This window comes from Chelonia mydas, chromosome 2 (genome assembly GCF_015237465.2).
Source record: "Chelonia mydas isolate rCheMyd1 chromosome 2, rCheMyd1.pri.v2, whole genome shotgun sequence".
Taxonomy (NCBI): Eukaryota; Metazoa; Chordata; order Testudines; family Cheloniidae; genus Chelonia; species Chelonia mydas.
In genome coordinates this window covers 136,213,580-136,240,815 of record NC_057850.1, presented here as the reverse complement: position 1 = coordinate 136,240,815, position 27,236 = coordinate 136,213,580, and the positions used below count along the sequence as shown (strand labels likewise).

Sequence of the window (27,236 nt, the reverse complement as noted above, 5' to 3'; positions counted from 1 at the left end):
ATAATCTTTCTGGGTGAAGTATTGAGGCTTTCTCTGCAGTGATGTTTTCTTTTACCTCCACTTTCGAAGAAAGGACATTCCATTTTTAGATATTTCTGCAATCAGTTACAGCAGGTCTCCATGTTTTCTTCACAAACTGAAGCTCCTCATATATTCCTTCTCAGTCAGGAAAAATACTGTCTTTTAGGTTTCTCAGTCACCCTCTTGTTTACAGAGCTGTCTGGATCCGGACACTATTCAAGGCTCCTTTTGCCCAAGCTGTTTCATTTTAGTCTGTAGGCTTGTCCAATTGTGATACAGTGTCTCAACTACCCCTTTTAGAGCGGTTATATCCTTACTCAAGATGGTTAAAAATATTCCTTTAGTTGAACAATTACTGCAGAAAAATGTGGAGGTGGAACCACATATCTTGAGCCTCAGCAAATGGAATAACCTACTTAGCCACCATTTTAGAGTTGATATTTCTTTAAAAGTAATTGTTTTTATTATGAGTTCACGTATGCTACTAGCTTATGTCAATTTGTAATTTACACTAATTTGTTTCCTATTTCTATTAGGCTTAGTAATTCTGGTAGCACATATGCACTTTGTGAATAAAAGCAAATGGTGCACGTTAGAGCTGAATTTGCATAAAAGGAAAAAGTAAGTAAAAATTCTGAATTTCAGATCAAGGTAGTTTTTCGAGGAATGCATCTGGTAATGCTGCAGATATCAAACTCCCTCTATTGAGTATACTTATAGGATTCCAGACTTGTAAATTATCAACCTTTTTTGCTACCTAAAGCCTAATCAGGACACCGTTTGTAAATTTCTATTTTGTAAATATTTCAAAGTCTGACTGTATGTTGAATCTTCCAGTTCTTCAGCTTCTCAAACACCTGCATCTTGCATTTCTAGAATCAGCTGTTTCCAGAATGCTGTGGTTCAGCAGTGCTTCTCAGCTCTAAAACCTGGGTGCTTTATACGCTCTGTGTCCAAATGTGATAAGCAGCTGGTGATTCTGACTGGCTGGTAAAAAGCCCTCTTTCAAGATCTTTGCTCAGTTCCCACTGTACTGCTCTCATCCTCCAATTTATAGAAAATGCTCTTTAGTTCACTAAGTCTTAAGTTATGCAAGTATTTAAACAGAGAGACAAAGAAATAAAATCCAAAGCTCATTACACAAAGAAGTTGAGAGATTTAACCAGTTCAACCAGTTTCCCCATTATGGGTGGAAACTGACCCTTGAGCAATGGTGCAACACAAGCCCTATGTACTACTTTAGTCCTTCTGATGGAACTTAAGTGGTGCATTTGCCTTGAGCTAATCCTTTGCATAGGGTGACTCTCACCTTATATAGGAAATATCTCTGTCAGACCAAAAGAAACATTTTAAATGTGACCCTTTAAGTTAACAAAATCATGCAAATCCTATGTCACAAACATAATAACTATAATCATTATAAAAAGTTATGCTTTCCTATACCAAAGCAAATCTGCTGGGGCACCATTATGTAATGTGACTGAGAGATGTATATTACAACCAAACTTCCAACCCTTTCACACTACCTTAACCTTCACTCTTTTCAAATCCCTCAGTTAAAAATACAATTCCTCCCATCTGTCCAACATTAATCAGCAAAAAGCACTGTCATATTTATTAACCAAAAATATCCTAAGAAAACAGAACACAGCAACAATCCTGCATTGTTTTGTACTAAAGCCACCTTCTGATCACTGAAGGCACTATGTGTAGGAATTGTTCCTTTTCCTTTAAACTGTGAACTCTTCCCCACTGGCTTTGTATGCTGCCAAGCACTATGCTCTCAATAAATAAATAATATTGCTATTTTGTTACAATACAATCCATATATTATTAGATAGTATTACTTTAGAATTATATGGCATACAGTTGATCTTATAAATGAAAGGTTTTTGTTGTTGTTGTTTTTGGTAATAGAGAACTATTGTGCTAGTTAAGTTAATTATAATATTTGCACTCTAGGACTTGATCATGTGGTATGTACAACACTGATATATCAATGGGAGCTGTGGACACACATGGATTGCTGGTTGCTGGGAAGGATGCAAGGGAGGACAACATGGACAAAGCCTTCATAGAAGATGACATATGCATTGTGTGTGTGAAAATCCCACTGATCTCAATGGGAGTTCTACATGCAGATCATTGAAATATGGTATCCTATAGAAAAAATATATTTGCAGAAGTTCTCAATAATAATTCTAACAAAGTTAAGATGACCCTTTGTTCCAAAATGGAGTGGCCTGGTAATTTCTCAGTGAAGTTGTTTTAAGAATAATATTAGTGAAATAATGAACATTTAACAAGAGTGTGAATTCTCTTAATGTCACTGTTGGATAGCTTAGTTGAGCACAGTATTGTGTTTTCTTTAACAGTATAGAGATATATGAAAGGCAAAAATATACTAATGTTCAAATCACTTTTTATATCCTGAAGAACATCCTTATATTTTTGCAGTATTGAACAGTGCTCAAGTAAATAAAAGAGAGTGGACTTGGTCCTGCATGACTGAAGTCTAACAGAAGCAGGATCAAACCCAGTGTCTGTGACTAAACGGATGCAGTAAATAGATAATAGATGCACAGATATTCTCGGTCACAGTGTAGGCATTGTCTCCACAAACCATGGCAGCTGAGATTTACAAGGTATTTCACTGAGTTTCCAGGGTATTATTGTGATTTTTATAATCAAACTTCTTACACCTCGATTTGTAACAAAGTATCAAGATAAACTGAAATACATTCAAGTATGGCCTACATCATGCTCTCCTACTGAAAACAAAAACAAACAAAACAAAAGAACCATCAAAGGAATAATTTAAATCAAAATTTCGGAGGTACCAAAATCACAAACTTCCTGAAGACTCATCTTTTGGGGGACAGAGGAAGGAAGTAGGGGATATAAATATATAGGGGATATAAATAGGACTCTATCCTGTGAAATCCGGGATGCCCTAAGGATTTGCGATTTTCCCATGGATGTTAGGACACCTTCATGTTTTAGGACACAAAGCCCTCCCCTCTAAAACAGGTACTGCTAATGAGCTACAAAGGGTTTACAAAAATTCTGTGTAGAGTCTCTGTATCTTGGCTCCGTTCCCTGCTTGTTCATTCCCCCAACCCCAAATACCTGCAGCCACAACCATACGATGCTCACACCGAACAGTATCTTTCAATAGGGAAATGAAGCCTCTCTCTGATTCCCCTTCCTCCTTAACCTTACATACTTAGGGGTAAATCCACATCCTTTCTCTGTGGAGATCTCCTTTCAGTGGAATTGGATGAGAAGGAATCTGCATATGGAGGGGCTACTCAGGATTGGTACTGGAGGATGGATTTGCTCTTTATTGGCCCCAAAACAGCGATTTGTGCAAATAACATTCTCTCCCCTCCATATAGCGGAAAGAGGAGACAGTTCTCTTAAGAACCTTAATATTACTTTTGACAAATTATTTTTAAGACTAACCTGCATAGACCACTTCAATTGCCATCAATAGGTGTTCACCTCATGTACCTAAGGGCAGAATTTGACACATAGGGCCTGATTCTGAGCTCACTTACTCAGATGTTAATCAGGATGTCTCCATCCAAACCTGGAGTTACATTTGTCAAAACCATTGTGAGATCAGAATCAAATGTTATTTCCAGGATAAATTTGTAATTTTGTAAAAATAAGCAATAGGGATTTAAAGCTATACAAAAAGAAAACCTAAATAAAATAATGAATTAAAAAAGGAGCTTCCAGTTAAACTGAGAATATGAATTCCTATTAATTTGGGGTGATTTCATTGTTCGCTATTCAGTTCACTATATTATTTCATATTTACTTTATTTAGTATGAAAGATATTTAATTCCTTACTTGCTTCTTCCGAATTTCCCTCCTTTTCTAATGTTATAAACCTGGATGTCTTAGTCAGCAGAACAGTTCTATTATCACAACATTAGTGGACTAACAGAGATGTGGAGGTATGGATAACGTCCTTTTTTCTATTTCCCTGAAAATGTTTGGTCCTATATCCAGAACTCCATGGTGTGTGATGTACCACTGTGGTCCTCAATTAAACTGCAGCTGTTGCATCACAGTATGCCATTGCAGAACACATTAATTCATGCCAAAGCAAAAACAGAATGATACAATCCAAAACAGCAAGAAGCAATGCTTGATATTTAGAACCTATCTATTGCACTTTAGGACTGTATGGCCGCTCTTTGGCCAGTGAAGAACACAGAAATCATTCAAAACAGTCAAAGATTTTTTTGAAATTAACTTTCCCCAAACTGTCGTTAAACAAAAAAATATTTCTTTCTGTTTTGCATTCAGTTACCATTTGGAACACCAGCAAAGGAAATTTGGAAGAATATATTTGGAAGCTGAGATTCTCAGCTGATAATGTTTATGATAAGAAAATAACATATAACAGTGAGTTTCTCAGTAAGGTACAAGTACTGTTCTGAAGAGTGACTATGTAAAAAATGCACCTTCTTACTCAAAGGAGGTGCTCTCTGTGGACAATTCCAATATCCAATTGCTGAAGTGCAAAAAACTATTCCACATCCCACTCTTTAAAACATTTGACTTGTTAGCACCTCGACATCCATACAGATAGGAGTGAGCTGTATTCTTATCTGGCTCACACTTCACAAATAGGATTGTTTTATAAGTTCCAATTGCATGTTGATTACATGTACTTGTACCACCTCAGTGAAGACACTGGTGCTGCACTGGTGTACTTGAGGATATAAATTGGCCTGCAGAATCTTTATACACCTGATGATGCATGAGAAAGAAGGAATCCTTAGCCTGACTCTCCAAGACCAAGTTGAGTTTGCATGGCTCGGAGCTGGAAGAAAAGAATTTTTTAATTGTAAACTGAGCATATTTGATACGGAAACTATTGAAACATAATAAAATTGGAATCCGAAAATGTCATTTTTACAGAGTCACATTTCAGAAGTAGGATTTTGCATAGCTTTTATTACATTTTTATCACCAAATTTAAATATGAATAAGCTTTGGTTGTCTGAAGCTGTTCGTCTTCACACTAAAAATGACACAGCAGACAGCAGTTTGATCAAGTACTGATAAACTCAGAACACAGACATTGCAGAAAAAGACATTCTACTGCATATAAAAATATGTCTTTTAAAGCAAAGTTAAAATAACCTTTTTAATTTTTGTTTTGTCATTTTAGATTAAATTTCATTGCTGATATAAATTACCCTATTCTATGAGAAAAAATTATTTCAGGTTCATTCCTGGTTTTATATCTAAATGGAGAAGGAAAACAAAAAATATGTTAACTGTATATGATGCCATAGAGATTACAATGAAGTGTTTTATTCTTTCCTCACACCCACTGTAAATCAGGAGCAATTCCAATGAAGTCAGTGGAGTCACAATGGTATAAAACTGGGGGAAAGGGAGAGAAAAATCGGGCTCAGTATTTGCGTAAAAGAAAATGTCTAGTTTTCTTTGGAAAGTATGTAGTTTTCTAAACAATAAAAACATGACTCTAATCTTGAAACACTGAACCTTGAATTGTGATTATTTCTAAAAAATTCTCATATTTTACTCTGTTTTTATAGAGACTGACATTTTTCGTTATTTTATCAAAATTATGTGTCTATACCACCCACTGTGAGCCATATGTTCCCTTTTGTAGAAAAAAAGCAAGAAATGGGACAGAAGTGCAAAGCAACAAATATCTGTCAGCAAGCTCACATACAGCCTGATTGACCTGCATAAAAAACTAATGTGCAACAAATCAGAGGAGGCACGGCTTTGACAATCCACTGTAAAAGACAACAATGTGTAGATCCTGTGCTGTGGACAACAGGTATGTCAAGACTTAAGTTTTTGCTTCTGTTTTAACTCAAGTTACTTGACTGTCAACTAACCTGAGTAAACTAACAGTTTTGCAAATACTAGTCCAAGACACTCCACAAACAAGCTGCAGGGGTGTTTGGTTTTGTTTGTTTGTTTAGGCACTACACAATCCCTAGATTGCAGATGTACCTTCCTGTGACTGTTTTAATTTTGCTAGGTATTAAGTATCAAAAATAAGTTATTTAACCATGCACACTGGATCGTTATATAATCTAACAATCAACAGTTACCTAAGTGCAGTACACACACACAGAGTGAAAGTGTTCATTAATAGAATTATCTTGGTATTGTCCTGGATTGGTGGATGTGTGGCTAAGAAAAGGGAGTAGAATTTCAGTTCTGATGCATAAAGGCATGTGGAATATGATCTGTGGAAGTGTGTTTGGAAGAAGGCAGGGCTGTGAAAGACTCCAATCTTCCTCGAAGTAACACACAAAATGCGTGCATGCATGAAACAAGGCAAGAACTCCTGCCTCAGTAATTTTTTCTCTTTGTATAGTTACTTCTCAGGGTATTCTGTGCCAAAACATTAAAAATTCTGTGCCAAAAAAATTAATTTTGTGCACAATATTTTAAATTTCTGCAGAATTCCGCAAATTTTATTTGTCAAATAAATGTGGAGGCTCCAGCATGGCATTGGGGAGCATAGGCCATTGGCTGCACAAAGGTGGGAGATCACCCTGACACAGTGCAAGGACTGGACCTGCCCCAGAAACACCCCAGGGCCCTGCCTCTCTATGCCAGGTGCACCAGATGTGGGCAGACAGGCTCAGCAAGGCAGGATCCAAGTGTGGAGGGGCTTAGTGGGGGTAGGGCTTGGCAACCTTCGGCACATGGCCCATCAGGGTAATCCACTGGCGGGCCGCGAGACATTTTGTTTACATTAACCATCCACAGGCATGGCCCCCCGCAGCTCCCAGTGGCCAATGGAAGCTGTGGGAAGTGGCGGCCAGCATGTCCCCGTGGCCTGTGCTGCTTCCCGCAGCTCCCTTTGGCTGGGAATGGCGAACCGCAGCCACTGGGAGTTGTGGGAGGCCGTGCCTGTGGACAGTCAATGTAAACAAACTGTCTCGTGTCCCACCAGCAGATTACCCTGATGGGCCACGTGTGGCCTGTGGGCCACAGGTTGCCCACCACTGGCCTAACGGGTTTCTAGGTCCTAGATCTGGGTTCTATTTCTTCTTCTGCCACAGACTTGTGTGAACCCAGGCCAGATTATGGCCAGATTTTCACAGGCATTGAGCACTCACTGCTCCATTGGACGTCCATGAACCAACACTTCTGAAAATTAAGTAATCAGGCTCTAGGCCTCAGTTTTCCAGTTGTAAAATTGGGATAATATTCACAGAGTTATTGTGAAGATAAATCCGTTAATGGCTATGGGGCAATCAGATAGTAGTACTGTGATGAATGCTATTGAAAAACCAATACATAATTTAAAAAAAAATATTATGTAAGGCAAGGTTTGGAAAGTGTGAAGTATATGAAGTGTGAGGCCACATGCTGAATGATGAGAATAAAAATGAATATTAAACAGCTGCCTCATTCACTGATCATTCCCTTCCTGCTCAGCAACTGAGGCAGGCATCCTGTTCTACTCTTTGCAAACCAATTATTCTTTTAATAACAGAATTGCTATGTCTGGATATAAGTATGATTCCACACAAAATATATATTGTATGTGAATGCTAGCTTCTTTCATTGGCATTTAACAGTATTAACTAAGTGACATTCTCCAGTAATAACTAGATACTACAAGAATTTAAATTAAGCAACAAAGGGTTTTACATTTCTCTGAATCCGTTCTAAGGGCTTTATCCTATACTAATTGCGTACCCCAAACTTCCATGCATGCAATGGGATAAGCGAGAAATGCAGGATTGGACCCTAAAACAATAAAAGAAAGCCTCACATCTTGTTCTAAAAAAAAGTCAGTTTTGCAGATATTTTTAATTTTGCTTCATTTATTCTCTCATTTCTAAATGGAAGCTTCTCATTTGGGAAGAGACATAAATCTACAGTGTCTGATTGATGCAACAAAGAAAAACATGTCAGAAATTTGGTCAATACAGCAATTCTTAATGTAAGTTATTAATATTTCTACATGTTTAAGACTATTTTGACTTTAACTCTGCTAAGTTCTGATTCCTTAATGCATTAAGTACCCCTACTGATTTGATATCTATTTGTCGATTCCCAAATATAGAGCTATTTTACATAGCTGAGAGGACACTTTGCAAATAGGACTTGTACACTAACGTCTATCATGGATGATCATTCATTATTACATTACAGATGAATCAATTATATCAACAGCTCTGTTTTTCTGCTATGCTGAAGCTTTATGATTCATATCTGTATGTCTACAGTGTATGAGTATGTTACTTATATATAATATGAGAATGAGAGAGACAGAGAACACATTTGGTCCTGGTTTGCTTCAGTTCCAAAAATGTAAATGTCCCATTATGTTCATGAGGAAGATGCCTTGCAGCCCTTTTTAAGACTCACACAAAATTTTTGCAGGAGAAAGCAATTAGATAAGTTATCTGAAAACAATCAGCTTTCTTTAAATAATACATTTAAAAGCTTGATGAAAACGTTTTCTTCCTCCCACCACAAGAGACAAAAATACTAAAACCACAAAATGTATAATCCCAAGGCTAAGATTTTTCTGCCTGAGATTTGAGGGGGGAGGGAGAGGAAGTAGAGGGGGTTGCCTTTTGTAGCTGCAACAATGTCTTTTGCAATTTGTATCAGGCATTCTTTCAAGTTACAAATACAGTATAAACTTTTCTAGCATTACCAATAAAATTTAGAGATTTAGCACTGAAGTAAAACACTTTATCCATAAAAGATAATTTTACAAATTATTTCCACCTACCCGTGCTAGTGCGGTAAGTGCCTGTATGTGCTGGTTGCAGAGGGTCCCCCTGACTCTGGCTGAGACTCCTCATAGGGGGCTTCTGATACACTCTATCTTCGTAAATAGGATCTATATGGTGCTCTGGAGACTGCAGTGCCCTTAATTCAGAGCCAAGGTGGCTGTGCTGGCTGCTGTAAGATGCCCGAGACCCAGCTGCAAACAGATTTATACAGGAAATTTAAGAGAGAAAATCCTCCATGAAACAGGATCCAAATTGATGAAAAGCATATTTGAAGACAACTCTTGTTTTTAACAAAAACAAAACAAAGAATTTTTAAAATGCAAAGAAAAATAACATGAAATGGCACCAGTGACACAAGTTAATCATCTTATCGGCATCACTCAACTGTCTGCTTTGCTTCAAAACCTGATTTCCTCAAAAGTTATCAGAAGATATTTCAGAGATAAATAAATACTGTGCAGGGCCAATAAAAATAATTTTCTCACACAGGGACTAACAGACGTAGCAAGTTGCCTTATCCAGGGGAACCCGACTGAACTGCCAAATTAGAAATAGGAGGAGGAAAGACAGAACTTGCTCCACGTTCTGTGTACACATGGTAAATCTACAAATGAAATAAGTTAAAGCTGATGAATAAACGTGTTGTTCACATCATCAAAGCAGAACTTCTCACTGCTTCACTTGAAGTATGACAGAGCAGTTATGACTCATAAGCACTTTTGTCCTAGACTGTGTAGAAACCAGACTGCTAGGGCTTTTCACAGCCTAAATCCTCTGGGGATGAATAAATTAAACATATCTTCAGGAAATAAAATATTTTAAAGATGTAGTTAGAAATAAAATATCTTTTTAAAAAGACGAATCTGCATTTTACAAGACTGAAGAGTTTATCTCTATTTTTCTTATTCTAATAATAAAAAGTAATATTTTACGATCAGGTTATTAACAGAGAAACGTGTAAACTTCCAGCTTTGGCAATTAGCCTAAACATTTGTTTCACTTTTTAATGTAAGTATCTTGGTTATGTTTGTCTGCTTTGTGATCTATTTGCAAGGATGAGATTGGGGGAAGCCATGCAAAAGTCTCATAGCTGACAACTGAGGTAAACAGTGTTCTCATTTTACTAAATATTATAAGGCAAGGCACTGTACAGATCTGAGATGAAAGCACATTCTCTAGGGTTGGGAAGCTGTTAAAGGTTTAGAGACAATACAGAACAGATTTTTTAGAGGGGGAAAGAATTAGTCCAGTTTCCATCTTTATAAATAAATCACGGATTCTGCCTATATCTTGATTATGCATGTCCGCATTCCCCCCGACATAATCCAATACAAGTACATGATTTAAGAGCACCACTGCTCTACACAGTGCCCTGTTGAGTGAGAAAGAAAGAAAGAAAGAAAGAAAGAAAGAAAGAAAGAAAGAAAGAAAGAAAGAAAGAAGATTGATAATTGATTGGTAGATAATCGATCAATCAATCCAGTATGTGATTTGCCATTACCACAGCCATTGACAAGAACTCACATTACCCTCTGCTGTTCTGGATGCCTTACCAAGAATTCCAATGATGACTTTATTTGCAACTACTGTAGATATCAGGAAGCGGTCATGATTACCACAGATGGAGAAAACGGCAATGCATTGTGGGCCAAGTTTTCAAAAGTCTCCAACCCAAATTCTTTTAACCTGATTCTCAGAGAGGATTAATGCCTCCAGAAAGGCTCACCATCCTGCTGGATTGGGCATAAAAATACTAACCTGTTATTGGTGACTTCCAAGTTTTTGTATGAACAATTTTGTTTTCCATTTAATTCTATTTGTGTGTGAAAAAAAATATGAAAAACTGAGGACATTTTAGAAGCCATTTATCAAATTTTCTCCCTATAAGTCTTTTGGTCAGAAAGAATGTGATCTCTGAATGAAATAAATTAACTATAGAAGAAGTATAAATGGTGTCCTTTCTTTAGCTAATTTACAAATGAGTGCTGCTGTTCAGAGTGATGTGATGGATTCAGTCCTCAGTCCTGCTCCCATTGAAATCACTGGGAACTTTTCCACTAACTTGTGTGGCAGCATCTCCTAATCTTTTTAATACATATTAAAATGGTTATACTACTAATTTTGTGGCAGAAGACATAATTCAACTCCTCTTTTATATAACATTAAAGATTTTCTCTTAAGGACCTGCAGTCCTGGTTCTACAATTACTTATATACTTGTTTAATTTTAAAAATCACATATTCCCTTTTTATTATTATTTTCATTATAGTAGTGCCTAGAGCAGGGTTTGGCAGCCTTTGGCATGCGGTCCATCATGGTAATCCGCTGGTGGGCCATGAGACATTTTGTTTACGTTGACCATCTGCAGGCACAGCCCCCCTGAAGCTCCCAGTGGCCACGGTTCGCCGTTCCTGGCTAATGGGAGCTGCGGGAAGCAGCGTGGGCCACAGGGACGTGCTGGCCGCTGCTTCCCGCAGCTCCCATTGGCCAGGAACAGTGAACCGTGGCCCCTGGGAGCTGTGGGATGCCATGCCTGCAGACAGTCATCGTAAACAAAATATCTCACGGCCCACGAGTGGATTACCCTGATGGGCCGCGTGCCGAAGGTTGCTGACCCCTGACCTAGAGGGCCAGCTGAGTTTGGAGCTCCCTTGTGCTAGGCACTATACCAACACATAGCAAGTGACAGCCCCCACCCCAAAAGAATTAAGAATCTAAACAGTCAAGACAGACAAGGGATGGGAGTGGAAACAGACTCAGAGAGCTGAAGTGTCTCATCCAAGGTCACACAGGAGATAAGCGACAGAGCTGGGAACCCCTTGAAATCACTTGGACTACCAATGTATTTGAAGTACCTGCACTAGTGTTTTCAGGATTGGGTTCTGAGTAGTGAATAGTGATTCTTTCCTCCATAATTTTGGGGTTACCTGCTAAAGATTCCCAAATAAGACAAAAAGTCAGTAAAATATCTAATAAACATTTGGAAAAATAGAAACCTCAACACAACATAACAGATATTATATTTTAGAGATCAGGTTTATCACTTTATCAGAATTTATACTTTCACATCAGTTACTTTCATTTGTCTTCATAGATGGTGAGAATTCAAATAAATATAAACAGTTACATTTTATTATCCTTCTTGACAGATTTGCAGCTTTTCTGTTGATGAGCTACTTAATCAAACTACAGAATAATGTTATGTACAGTGCACATCATTTTGCATAATTTGATAATTATCAGTGCACAATTTGGTTGGTATAAATGAGTATCAAGCACACCACTTGTCAAGATGTGTACTTGTATAAATCAAGAAATGGGTACTTTCAAGTGATATGAGCCTTTAACATGTGCAGTAGCAACATGGAACATGATTCATTCCTATGAGATTATGTGTGATTTTGCCACTTTCACTCCAAATAATCATGTGCCAATATTTGAACAGGAAATAATGGAAACTAGCAGCACTGATTGACTCATGATCTTTTGCCAAAACACTAAAAGAACTGCAAAAAGAACTGTTTTAGAGAGAGAAAGAGAGGGAGAAAAATATGCTAATATTTCTATACTTGTTGGCCTATTAGCATTTTCATTATCCAGTTCCTATTTCCAAGTTTTGTTTTATTTTTTATAATTCTGACCTAGGTTTAATTTGTCAAACAAATTCTAAGTGTGGGAGCAACATGATTTTACTGCACATTTTACTTTAAATTTGACAAAAATAATAAAATAATTAGCTAGCCAAAAGCTATCAGAATAGGGAAAAACAGACACTGGTTTCTGAAGCTTCTATTCCATCCATTAAAAAGTCTATGTGTACGATTTTCAGAGAAGCTGAGAGTTAATGAGAACTGCAGGTGGCTCAGCATCTCTGAAAATCAACTCCCAGATTTTGATATTGTATTTCTGGAGACTTTTAGGACCAAAACACTCCCCTCAGAAAAAGGTTACAAAAAACTGCTATTCCAGTCTCACTAAATTTCTATTGCCTGTCCCAATCTAGTGGGATGGGTATCAGGTTCTGCAGAGACTCTAAATTGTTCAGAGCTCAAGGATCTAGAAGCAAATCCCATGGACCCCAGCTCATTCACACAGGGGACAGCCGCCTCAATAGTGTTCCCCTGATCCTCACAGGACAGTGACATTTATTAAAACATATTTCTGGATTGCTTTCGGCTGTTTGTTGTCCAATAGAACAGAGTTAGCACCTCCAAACACAGACAGAAACAAACAGGAAACCTGTGCAACTGGCAAAGAACAGGTATAGTATGCTCCCTGGTGCTAACCCCATAAGTAGGCAGATGGCTGCATTCTGCAACAGCTGAAGCTTTGAGGAGGATCTTTAATGGTCAGTCTAGACCAGTGTTTCTTAACCTTTTTGATACCAGGGTCCAGCTTGTTGCCTTCCTAAGCTGCATCAGGGAAATCTCAGGGACCGGCGCTGGTCCACAGACCGGTCATTGAGAAACACTGCTCTAGACACCATATTGCAGTAATCCAGTCTAGAGGTCAAAATGTCTGGGAAAATGTCAAGGTCATGAGATAAGAAAAGCAGACACAAACATCTTACCAGGTATAGAGGGGTGGAAAAAACACTTTTGGTCACTGAGGCCAATTTGGACTCTAATTCGAATGGGGATCCCCATTGTACCCTAAAAATCCTTCCCCTAAATCTAACATCATTGCTGTCCTGTTTGAATCAAACTTCCAGTAACCTACATTTATCCAAATCCCAACCTCAGCAAACCACGGAGATATAAATAATAATACACCATTCTGGGTCTAATGAAAACAAGACATAGAGCTGTGTGTCATATGTATACTGATGAACAGCTTTCATATGAGGAGAAATTACTAAGACTAGGAATTTTCAGCTTGGAAAAGAGATGACTAAGGAGGGATATGATAGAGGTCTATAAAATCATGACTGGTATGGAGAAAGTAATCCTTCTCATAACACAAGAACTAGGGGTCACCAAATGAAATTAATAGGCAGCAGGTTTAAAACAAACAAAAGGAAGTATTTCTTCACATCATGCATAATCACATTACTTCTTTGTTCCCCGTGTGAAATTCCCCTGTTACAGCCACCAATCCTCTGCTGGACCACTGGACAGGGCTCTTAGAGATCCAAGGTTACTCTCTGTACAGCTAGAGTTGAGCAATGTAATCCATTCCCCTCCTCTCTAGGGTCTAAGAGCTCAATACAGCCACTGTGGATCCTGTGGAGAACATTAGGGTTTGTGCTATGCTTATACTATTTTAGGTATAAGGTATGTGGGAGATAAAATATGTGGGTGGAAATGAGACAGTGGTTTGAAACCAAGGATTCGGTTAGGTCTCATTTGGTTCTAGGAGCCATCCTGGAATGTTCATTCAACAGTGGGAGGAACACCGTGAGTAGACTCATCAGCTGGCGGTGGTTTGATCTGGGCTGGCTGAAGTTGCCAGAGATGGTCTCTCCAGATTCCAGAGACTGATTCATCAGGAATAGAGGTCCAGGCTGCCAAGATGGTGCCAGAGAGACCAGACTGGGACATTGGACTCCATGGGTTATAAAAAGGAAGCCTGAACTGGGTTATGAAATGAGACTTGCCAGGACTTAAACAGGACAGTGGATCCTGCCAGCTTATTAGTGCCTGAGTTATTCATAGGTTTTAATCATAAAGTACAAGTTTGTTGATTGAAGTCTGGAGTGCAACTGTGGTGAAGGGGGATTTCTGCAGTGGCCTTTGAAAAATACTTACCATACCTATCGGGGACCTCCATTCATGGGGATAGGGTCCTTGTAACAAGAGGGGAGAGGCAGAGGAGCCCTGAGGTAAAATTTCCAAGTGAGAAACTTGGTGGTGGCAGCAGGTAACCAAGACTGGGCCACAGGAAACCAATGAAACATACACACATGAATCATCACCAAAAAGTAGGATAAAATATGCATTTGAAGTGTTAGCAGTAGCCCTCCATTCCAAACTCTTGCTCCAACAACAAACCTCCATTCACCGAAGTGCCCAGTTCACCAGGTGTATGATATAAGAACCCTATTAATGAGATATGATTTGGCTCAATGTTGGTCGCTTTAGCCACACACACCAGCTAGTCTCTATATTCCCATCTGAAACATGTTTCTCAATAACACATTTACTGAGTGCAACACTTCGGTAAACACCACACACACATCTACTCAGATGCTGACTGGCTACATGTGATTTTCATAATGTTTCAGATGACTCAAAGTTCCAAGTGCAAAACTTAGCTCGATGTGATGTAATGCAGTCTGGAAAACTGGGTTCATAAGGCAAAGACTGGAACTTCTTTGATCTGCATTTTTAAGTTTTTCATGAGACATAGAGTATGGTTACTATTATTCATTTAATGTGTATGGATAATTCAATATAAGTTGTAAAAGTAGATGTCCCATTACAGTATGCCCATAGGTGAAGAGACACAATGGCTCATACACAAAAATAAAAAGGACTGCCGTGTTTCCTAGCTTTGGAACGCAGTGTGCTCTTCAGTGGAGTGATATATGTCACACTGGGAATTTTGACCTAAATGGCATCCCACAGGTGAAAATTCATCGACATGCCTATTTATTCTCTGAGAAGCATGTCATGAAATGCTACTGTCCTTACAAAAAAAGTGTACAATGCATGCTAGTTAAGTAAATGTATTGTTGGTCAACATGTACCTTTAGCTTGGAATACTCAGGAACAAGATGTGAGAAATGGGGGACTGCTATATACAGCAGAAGTCTCTTTCAGTGACTCTGACATAGTAAAACCTCAGTTTATAGACAAAAATTCCAAACTACTTCAATGCATTGCATTCTGGAGACTACAATTCCAGTTACAGTATGTCTCAATTTATAATGTTAAATTAATCGGTGAGAAAAAGGAAATTGGGTGACCTATTTCTCTATAAAAACTTTTCACAATACTCCCGATCAGATATATACTATGTCAGCTCAACATTTTTAACCCTTGAAGTTTTAACAAATGATCTTTTATTTATCTCATACTGCTGACTTCAGCTATTAAACTGGTTTCATTATATGCAATAAAGAAACAATGAATACTAGTCGAGAACGAGAGAGAAGCACATAGAAGAAAAAATGTCAGCACATACATAAGCATAGAAATGGTTGAAATATAGACCATATTTGACAGCAACACTAATACAGAAACTTCACCCAAATCACGATCTGTACATCCACATCTTTCCCTCACATCAACAAACAGAGATGACATGTATATGATGTACCATAATGGTGATATAATCCCGGGACAAATCCTGACTCAGACAAAATTCCCATTGACTTCAGTAGCAATTTTGGCCAATAAGAACTGAATGAGGATATCACTATTTGATTCATAGTGCACAGAGATACCACACAGTTACATTTTTCGAGATATGTCAAAGAACAGAATAATGCTCTTAATGTGCAGCATCCTGGGGACCAAGAGACCAAGGAGAGAATAAAGCATAGTGAACCCAAGCATCCAAAATGAATACAAGTTTTAAACATTATTTACAGGACAGATGGTTAAATTAACCAGTAAGACACAACAGGCCATATGGCTGAACTAGCTAATGCATGCATTGGGTGTGTCACCTAATGCCTCCAGCATACCCGAGACATGTATTAAACAGAACAAGCAATATGGTCTGGAGTGCCTCCTTCTTAAGTGGGTATCTTTGCCCCCAAATAGTATTTCTCAGCAATTTAAATAAGTTAAAAAATATTTCTACACCATGTATATTAATTTTCATTTTTTAAACATATGGTACATTTGATACTTAACGTTTCCACTTTATTTATTTATTTACAGTTTTCAGAAGCTGCATTTTTTTCAGCCCTCCTTTTTGAGGGACTGTTCCTCTCACCCCTTGTACAAACTCTGACCGGTCTGAAAAGCCTGATCACATGCAGTGTTTTTTTAAAATTCAAGTTAGGTTTTTGATACATATGATTTCTGGAGGTTTTTTGCATTTTGCGTCCCCCTGCTCAGTTCTGGTTCATGCTGTGCTATCACACCATAACAAAGTGAGCACATGCTATAATATACAGGTTCTTGGGTTTGGAAGAGGGACTCCTGCCTGCCTGCCTCCCTCCCTGCCCACTTTCTGTGTAAAGCCTATTTACTCATGCACTGCATGTGGTTTGCACACAGTTGACCCCCAGTGCAGGTGGTTTGTTTTGTTTGTCTTTATAGGCTCTTTGCTGGCAAGCAAACAGTCAGACAACGATTTCTATGGCAGGAAAAATATCTTATCTGTAAAACAGATGAAAAATGCATTCAGTTTGTTTTGTTCTCAAGCATGATCAAAGGAGAGAGAGAGATATTTGTTTAAATGCATATGCATGCAATGTCTCAAGATCATAGGATAATAGATACAAATTCATAGAATTTTAATAAATTCTCATAAAATGTCCAGTATAGTTGATTTAGTACAGATAATTGTGCAGCAAGCATAGTAAAGATTTTACATATGGGATATCACATGAAGTTCCTACAAACATACAGCATTCTGAACTTCTTTGGTCTGAAAATCAGATTGGAAATCTCATTTTCAATTTCATTTCAAATTTTCAATACACACTGGTTTATACTGCAAAAGCAGTCTCTCTCATTGGACTTTAATACATGCACATCAGGTGATAAAAAGTGAAAAAAAGTATTAGGATTTAATAAAAATTCTAACGCTAAACTTTTTGAACCTGAAAAAAAATTAGCATGGTTCATTTTGTTTTGGATCAAGTTTCAGGACAAACTGTTTTCACCCATATGTAAAACCTTAATTCTACTATTCTGTGTTAAAAATAAACAAAGAAAAAACTCTGAGATGTGTTTCCATCAGTTTTTTATATTTACTTTTACAATCCCTCAGTGCTTTTCTGAACTGCAAACCACTACTGCATCTTTTTAATTCTGTACCACTACAAATGCAGAAGCTTTCATAAAAAGAGTCAGTACAGTTATATTTTGTGAAAGCCTTTTCTTTTCCAGGTACTGTCCTCATTCTGCTCAAAAGCATTCACCTACTTAAAACATTTCATCACAAATGAATGTCTACAGGAAAAGGAGAAATGTGACTGGGAGCTAAAATGAGATAAGAGGTAGAGATAGCCAGCTACAGACAGCAGATTAAAAATCACAAACAGGTTTGGGGAGATCATTTCTGTTTCATTTCTGAGACAGAGAGCTGAATTTGGTGGTTAGGGGGGAGGGGGGATAAAAAACAAACAAACACCAAAAAACCATCACTACCCAACAACAGCAATCTGCCTTTACTGAGACAGAAAATAAAAGATAACGTCATGAAATATGTAGCTTTTTACTGGGTTGGCAGTTCATTTTTCTCCCCTGTTCTTTCAAACAAAAACAAAAACCCAAACCTCAATTTTAAGTTAAATAAAACCAAACTTTAAAAGGCAGTATTGTGCATAACTGGAACAGACACCAATGCTTTCTAATGTAAATCAACATTTCTAACTTTCCTTTCACTAGCCGCTCCAGATCAAGGTTGAGTTCTCCAGAGACAGCATGGGATTAGTCGACAATGATGCCAGGCAACAACATGTATGTTGTCTGGGTGGTTAACCACTGCTCCATTACAGTTTCTGACTTCAAAATAAAATCATGTTATGATCCCAGAATAGAAATTATTTTTTTGGCTTAATGCCTGGTGTTTTTTTTTATCTCCACAAAGATAGTAGTAGTAATAATAAATAATAATAGTAATAATAATAATAGATTTGACTCAATTTTGAAGCACAAAAGCTTGTTTTGCAACATTAGTTCTTTCTTGCTCAGACAGACTGATGTTACTGCAATGCACTCAGCTCAGTAAGTGTAGAAATAGAAAGATAACCATAGAATCATAGACTTTAAGGTCAGAAGGGACCATTATGATAGTCTAGTCTGACCTCCTGCACAACGCAGGCCACAGAATTTCACCCACCCACTCCTGTAACAAACCCCGAACCTATGTCTGAGCTATTAAAGTCCTCAAATCATGGTTTAAAGACTTCAAGGTGCAGAGAATACTCCAGCAAGTGACCCGTGCCCCCGCTGCAGAGGAAGGCCAAGCTCTTTGAGTCTCCTTTCATAAGACAGGTTTTCCATTCCTCAGATCATCCTAGTAGCCCTTCTCTGTACCTGTTCCAGTTTGAATTCATCCTTCTTAAACATGGGAGACCAGAACTGCACACAATATTGCAGATGAGGTCTCACCAGTGCCTTGTGTAATGGTACTAACACCTTCTTATCTCTACTGGAAATATCTCGCCTGATGCATCCCAAGACTGCATTACCTTTTTTCCCGGCCATATCACATTGGTCGCTCACAGACATCCTGTGATCAACCAATACTCCGAGGTCCTTCTCCTCCTCTGTTACTTCCAAGTGATGCATCCCCAGCTTATAACAAAATTTTTTGTTATTAATCCCGGTCCTTCTCTGTATTGGCAGTACCTCCCAGCTTTGTGTCATCTGCAAACTTTATTAGCACATTCCCACTTTTTGTGCCAAGGTCAGTTATAAAAAGATTAAATAAGATTGGTCCAAAAACCGATCCCCGAGGAACTCCACTGGTAACCTCCTTCCAGCCTGACAATTTACCTTTCAGTGTGACCCATTGTTTTAACCCCTTTAACCAGTTCCTTATTCACCTTTCAATTTCATGTTGATCCCCATCTTTTCCAATTTAGCTAATAATTCCCCATGTGGAACCGTAACAAATGCCTTACTGAAATCAAGGTAAATTAGATCCACTTTGTTTCCTTTGTCTAAAAAAAATCTGTTATCTTCTCAAAGAAGGAGATCACGTTGGTTTGGCATGATCTACCTTTTGTAAAACCATGTTGTATTTTGTCCCAATTACCATTGACCTCAATGTCCTTAACTACTTTCTTTTTCAAATTTTTTTCCAAGACCTCACATACTACAGATGTCAAACTAACAGGCCTGTAGTAACCTGGATCACTTTTTTTCCCTTTCTTGAAAATAGGAACTATGTTAGAAATTCTCCAGTCATATGGTACAACCCCTGAGTTTACAGATTCATTAAAAAGTCTTGCTAATGGGCTTGCAATTTCGTGTGCCAGTTCCTTTAATATTCTTGGATGAAGATTATCTGGGTCCCCCAGTTTAGTCCCATTAAGCAGTTCGAATTTGGCTTCCACCTCGGATGTGGTAATATCTACCTCCATAGCGTCATTCCCATTTGTCATGCTGCCATTATCCCTAAACTCCTCATTAGCCTCATCAAAGACCGAGGCAAAGTATTTGTTTAGATATTGGGCCAGGCCTAGATTATCCTTAACCTCCACTCCATCCTCAGTGTTTAGCGGTCCCACTTCTTCTTTCTTTGTTTTCTTCTTATTTATATGACTATAGAACCTTTTACTACTGGTTTTAATTCCCTTTCCAAGGTCCAACTCTACATGGCTTTTGGCCTTTCTCACTTTATCCCTACATGTTCTGACCTCAATAAGGTAGTTTTCCTTGCTGATCCCTCCCATCTTCGACTCCCTGTATGCTTTCTGCTTTTTCTTAATCACCTCTCTGAGATGCTTGCTCATCCAGCTTGGTCTACAACTCCTGCCTATGACTTGTTTCCCTTTCTTGGGATGCAGGCATCTGACAGTTTCTGCAACTTTGGCTTGAAGTAATTCCAGGCCTCCTCCGCCTTCAGATCCACAAGCTCTTCAGTCCAATCCACTTCCCTGACTAATTTCCTTAAGTTTTTAAAGTTAGCTCTTTTGAAATAAAAAATCCTAGACACATATCTATTTTCGTTTATCCTTCCATTTAGTTTGAACTGAATTATCTCATGATCGCTCGAACCAAGATTGTTCCCTACAACCATTTCTTCTATGAGGTCCTCACTACTCACCAAAACCAAATCTAAAATGGCATCCCCTCTAGTCGGTTCAGCAACTACTTGATGAAGGAATCCATCAGCTATCGCATCTAGGAAAATCTGAGCCCTATTATTATTACTAGCACTCTTCCTCCAGTCTATATCTAAGAAGTTAAAGTCTCTCATGATCACGCAGTTTCCATTAGTATTTACTTCACTAAAAACATTAAAGAGGGCTCTATCCATATCCAAATCAGATCCTGGCGGTCTTTAGCACACCCTAAGCAGTATCCCAGGAGAGGCTCTCGTAGCTTTGTTCCTCAATGTGATTTTTGCCCAGACAGACTCCATTCCATTAATTCTTATTGCTTTACAATCTACCTCATCATTGACATACAATGCTACTCCACCACCTTTGCGTTTATTTCCGTCTTTCCTAAACAGCGCATACTCTTCAATACCTGTAGTCTAGTCATGACTATTATTCCACCATGTTTCTGTTATCCCTATAATATCTGGTTTCATTTCCTGCACCAGTAGCTCTAGTTCCTCCATTTTGTTACCTAGGCTCCTCGCATTAGTGTACAAACATCTTAATTTTTGTTGTTTGGCTTTGCTCACATTCTTTACCCGATTGGGCACAGACATTCTACCACCAGTATCACTTATTAAACTGGTATCTACACTACCCTTCCTCCTTATGTCCATTCTCCTACCCACGGCTGTATCCTTTCTTACTTTGTTTTCTTCCCTCTCAATGTTAAAATCCGACGTGGAGATTACTTGGACATCTCTCAACCATCTCCCCCAAATTCCTAGTTTAAAAGCTCTCTTAATCAGTTGTGCCAGCCTCCATCCTAGAAATGTATTTCCCTCCCTACTCAGGTGAAGTCCATCCCGAGAGAACAGTCCTCTGTTCATGAATGCTTCCCAGTGGCCATACATCCCAAAGTCCTCCTTATTGCACCAGTGCCTGAGCCATCTGTTGATCATCATAATCTTGTCACACCTTTGTTGCCCTTCTCTAGGAACGGGCAGAATCCCACTGAAGATCACCTGAGCCTCGATTTCCTTAAGTGTCTTCCCCAGCCTGGCATAGTCTCCCTTGATACGTTCCAGTGAGAATCTAGCCGTATCATTTGTTGCCACATGAAGGACAATCAATGAATTCTTTCCCGCTCCCGTTAGGATCCTCTTCAGTCTCAGGTCCACATCCCGTATCTTAGCACCCAGCAGACAGCACACCCTTCTGTTCCCTGGATCAGCTCTGGTTACAGGCCCATCTATTCTTCTCAGTAAGGAGTCCCCAATCACATAGACCTGCCTTTTCCTGGTGATGGTGTGATTCTCCGATCTATCCCCTGTTCCCTCTGGCTGCAAGTCTTCTCGATTCCTATTGTCCCTTGCAATCCTCTTGCAACCCATCCCGTATCCTCCTGGGGCTAATATTTGGTGTTGTTATCTCCATTGACTCTTCCCCTCTTCCTATAGGACATGCTGCTCTTCTCTTTTTCCTTGCCCTCTCACCTTCAGTGACCACCTGCTGTGCCCCTTCTTCATTTTCCAACTCTGTAAACCTGTTCCTGAGCTCTGTTTCTCCTTCACTAGCCCGTCCTTTCTTTTGCCTGGTTCTCTTAGTGACATGCTTCCACTGTCCACTTTCCTCACCCAGCAGTCTCCCCTCAGAGTTCTTTGGTCCTGCTTCCATCTGCAAGTTTGAGCTTTTCCCTTCAGCCTCATCATGTCTTTGCTCCATCATCCTCTCAAACCCCCTTCTAAACTCAACCAGAGTTTCCACCTGCATCTCCAATCCTCGGATCTTTTCTTCTATCAGCTCTATCAGGCGGCACTTCATGCAGATAAAACTCTTTTGAGGTACTTGCTCCAGGATCATGTACATGCCACAGCTCCACATCCACTCATCTTCATTGTGTCTTCCACCGCTTGGGTCACTCCCACTGCTACCTCTGTATCGGTCATTGCCTTCTCACCTAAGTCCTGTTAGTCCGGGAAACACAAACACAAACCAAAACACCACCACCCACAGCAAAACAAACCCCCAACGAGCACCAAAACACTGCCAGACCACCACCCACTCCCTTCACTAGCCTGTCTGTTCCTCTGCCTGGCTCTCCTACTCTTCCCCCCAAACTCCCCTGTTTACAGCTCTGTTTGCTGGCTCCTGTGCCGCTGCAGCTGTCTGTGCCGCTGCCTGGCTGGCTGGCTGGCTACCTTTATAGGACCCCTAGTCAGAGAAGCCCCGCCCCCTAACCAGAGCTCAGCTTCTCTCCCAGCACGCTGCCCCTACCAGCCTCTACAAATACCAATACAAATACATACAAATACCTTCTCCTCCAACAGAATGTTAGCGCATACGGCTGAATATACCCCAAAAAACAGGTATACAGTGAAGCAAACCACGGCATGTCTTGTAGATTCTACAGTTAACAATTCTTCCGCAAGAATTGCAGCTCAGTAAAGGAAGAAAAGTATGTATTTAGTATCTAAGAGCCAGTTCTTCCTCTCTATCAGACAAACCTGTACAGGGTACAAGAAACTGATCAATAACCCCATTCTGCCCAAGAAAAATGAGGTCTAAGCATCCAACCTTCACAGATCCCTGCAGAGCTCAAGAGAGCCTCAAGAGGCCAGGACTATGTGCACAAAATCTAACTGGTTTCAAAACAGCCAAGCTACCCAGTAACCCTGCACTACTATTCTGTGTCAACTATGACAACATGTTCTGTTTGTAAGCGTGTGTTCTAGGCCTCTGAAATTGCACTGTTGAAGTTCAGAACCTTATATTTCATTTAGGGGTTGCTATAAGAAAAAAAAAGTAATATGTGTGATTTTATTTTGTAATTTGGTTTTACTATGCATATTGAATGTTAACAGACACGTAAGAAGTATTAAAATGTTTTGGGCAATAGCCTTAAAAATTATTGTTTAAACTTATATTTTATTAAAATTATAGATAGAGAACCATAAGATAGTATGTATACTTTTACATAAAAGTCATCTTTGATGTAATGTTAATTTCAAACTTTTTTTCCATAGAGGCTACTAGCTAAACATTCAGATGAGACCACTGATTTCTATATATCACTAAGAACCACTGTGTGGTTCTTTTGTGACTTTCTCGGGAATACAGGCTTCATTAACTTTCAACACCCCCCTCAGCACAATGAAATAACAGTTTTCTTTAGAGATCCACCAATAATTTGGTTAATAATTTGGATTACCATTACATCTAAAATATAATTCATAGTACATACTCAACTTTTGAAGGATAATTACATGTAAAGAAACTTTTCAAGATGATCTATCTATATAATATTATTACAATTATGCGACTAAAAGAAAACTGGAACATAGATTAGCCTTTGTTAAAATATAGACAAATTAATTATGACTATTTGTTAAACAGCTCCTATCGTATTACTGAAATTTAAAAAATGCAATATGCAGACAAAATAATCTACCTATAAATACACATAGCAGTCTCCATCGAAGGCTTAAAAGTAATCTTATATAAGAAAGTAACATCACCATAGAATTTAGACGAATACCTAGGTATTCTACTAAATAAAGGGAAGTTTAGCAAGTATAGCCAAATAAAAGGAATAGTGAAATACTGAGGTCATGCCAATTTATCTAAAGGAAATTGTCAGAAAAAACTGTACAGAGAAAACAGACTATGGTTCTCACTTTTCATCCATTTTATTTATTCATACAACACCTATCGCCCTGGCAGCTATAAACTTACTACACATTTTACAAAAAAACATCCTCACAAAAATATCACTTGCATAAAACTACCCAAAATAAGTCCAATTGAGGACACAAACCTGATGGCTACAGAAATGGCAGCACGACTGAGTCATTTTTCTAGTAACAAAAAGTCAAAAACTAAAAGCAAAACAAAAATCAAACAAAACAGAATCAGAATAAATACATCTTGCATTTCTTGCACTGTGTCACAAAGCTCACTAGATTCTGGTTGCAGCTGATGGTCGGGAAGGAAATTCCAGAGGGGGAGCCCTAAATGGAGAATGAGTTCTAATGTTCTAAAGAGTTCAAGCTCCAGAACTAACACAAGAACTGTCCATCTAATTTTAACTAGCATAGTAAATGCTGCAATGGGGATTTTGGGTCAAAAACTCTCTTTCAAAGAACTGGGTCCCACCTGAATCTTTCTGAACTTTAGTGGTTATCACAAGCACTCACAATTGCACTCAGAGCAAACATGAAGGCAGACCTCTGACAATGTGTTGTGTATTCACTGCTGTTTGCCATACTCATTATATGGACAGCTGTATTCCGCTTTAGTGGAAAAGGAAAAGCTGAGGTACTATAGACCAGTCAGCCTGACCTCAATACCTGCAAACGTACTAGAGCAATGTATAAAACATTCCATTTGCAAATACCTGGAGGATGAAGGGATGGTCACCAGCAAGCAGCAGGGACTTACCAAGAACAAATCATGCCAAACCAGCTCGATTTCCTTCTTTGCCAGTGAAACTGGTTTGGTGGATAGGGAGAATGCAGAGGACAAAATATACCTGGACTTTAGCAAGGCTTTTGACCCAGTCCCACATGACATTCTTGTAAGTAAGCTGGAGAAATGCAGGCTCAGTAGAACTACCATTAAGTGGATACATAATTGGTTAAACAACCGCAAACAAAGAGTAACTATTAATTAAATAATGTCCTAGTGGAAGGAGGTCTCAAGTGGGGTTCCACAGGGATCTGTTCTGGGTCCAGTGTTATTTGACATCTTTATTAATGAGCTGAATGTAGGAATAGAGAACATACTAATTAAATTTTCAGATAACACAAAGGTGGGGGGGTTGCAAACACTTTGGAGGATACAACTAAAATTCAGAGAGATCTTGATAAATTGGAGAACTGGACTATACACAACAAAAATGAAATTCAATAAAGACAAATGTAAGCTGCTACACTTAGGGAAGAAAAACCAAATGCACAAATACAGAATGGGAGTTGTGGTGGATCACAACCTCAACATGAGTCAACAATATGATTCTGTTGCTATCATAAATATGAAGGGAAGGGTAAACACCTTTAAATCTCTCCTGGCCAGAGGAAAAACTCTTTCACCTGTAAAGGGTTAAGAAGCGAGGATAACCTCGCTGGCATCTGACCAAAATGACCAATGAGGAGACAAGCTCAAAGCTGGAGGGGGGTAGAAACAAAGGTTCTCTCGGTCTGTGTGTTGCTTTTGCCGGGACCAGAGCAGGAATGCAAGTCAGAACTCCTGTAAAGGGCTAATAAGCAATCTAGTTAGATATGCGTTAGATTCTGTTTTGTTTAAATGGCTGATAAAGTAAGTTGTGCTGAATGGAATGTATATTCCTGTTTTTGTGTCTTTTTGTAACTTAAGGTTTTGCCTAGAGGGATACTCTATGTTTTGAATCTGATTACCCTGTAAGGTATTTACCATCCTAATTTTACAGAGGTGATTATTTTACTTTTTCTTCAATTAAAATTCTTCTTTTAAGAACCTGATTGTTTTTTCATTGTTCTTAAGATCCAAGGGTTTGGGTCTGTGTTCACCTATGCAAATTGGTGAGGATTTTTATCAAGCCTTCCCCAGGAAAGGGCGTGTAGGGTTTGGGGAGGATTTGGGGGGGAAAGACGTTTCCAAGCGGGCTCTTTCCCTGTTATATATTTGTTAGACACTTGGTGGTGGCAGCAATAAAGTCCAGGGGCAAAAGATAAAATAGTTTGTACCTTGGGGAAGTTTTAACCTAAGTTGGTAAAAATAAGCTTAGGGGGTTTTTCATGCAGGTCCCCACATCCGTACCCTAGAGTTCAGAGTGGGGAAGGAATCTTGACAGTTGCAAAAAAAAAAAAAAAGTAAATGCAATTTTGGGTGGCATTAACAGAGGTATAGCATACAAGTCATGGGAGGTGATAGTACTGCTCAACTTGGTGCTGGTTAGTCCTCCAATGGAGTACAGTGTCCAGTTTTGGTCACTGCTATATAAAAAGGATGTAGGGAAACTGGAAAGGATACACAGGCGAGATACAAAAATGATCAAAGGGATGTAAGCCATATGAGCAAATGCTGAAGGAACTGGGTATGTTTAATTGGGAAAAGAGGAGATTAAGAGGGGGACATGATAGTGGTCTTCAAATACTTGAAAGGCTCCATAAGGAAGATGGAGAAAACTTGTTCTCTCTTGCCACAGAGAACAGGACAAGAGGCAAGGGTTCAAACTACAGCAGAGCAGATTTAAATTAAATCTCAGGAAAAACTTCCTAACTGTTAAGAACTTCCCTACTGTAACTAGAACAAATTGCCTAGGGAAGTCGTGGAATCTCCTTCACAGGAGGTTTTCAAAAAGAAGAGTGGTAGCCATCTGTCTTGGATCATTTAGATGCAACAAATCCTGTGGGGGTTAGACTACATGACCCTTGCAGTCCCTTCTGAAAAAATGGAAAATTTTTGCCTTACGCATATTAGAAAGCAATAGTCAGAGACTGGTCATTCATAGTTAATGAAAGGCAGCACAAGCTAAAGGCACTACCTGAAAATCTGGGGACTGTGA

The 27,236-nt window shown here is 38.9% G+C and overlaps 1 protein-coding gene across 13 annotated transcripts in view; it reads right to left on the bottom strand.

Annotated features, from left to right (window-relative positions):
- CTNND2 (catenin delta 2) overlaps nt 1–27,236 on the bottom strand; it is a 1,164,839-nt gene that overhangs the window by 422,607 nt on the left and 714,996 nt on the right. For all 13 annotated transcript variants that reach the window (XM_037893329.2, XM_037893327.2, XM_037893326.2 and 10 more), the window contains one exon: nt 8,793–8,987. In XM_037893329.2, the coding sequence (XP_037749257.1) occupies nt 8,793–8,987 (195 nt within the window). The remainder of the gene's footprint in view (nt 1–8,792; nt 8,988–27,236) is intronic.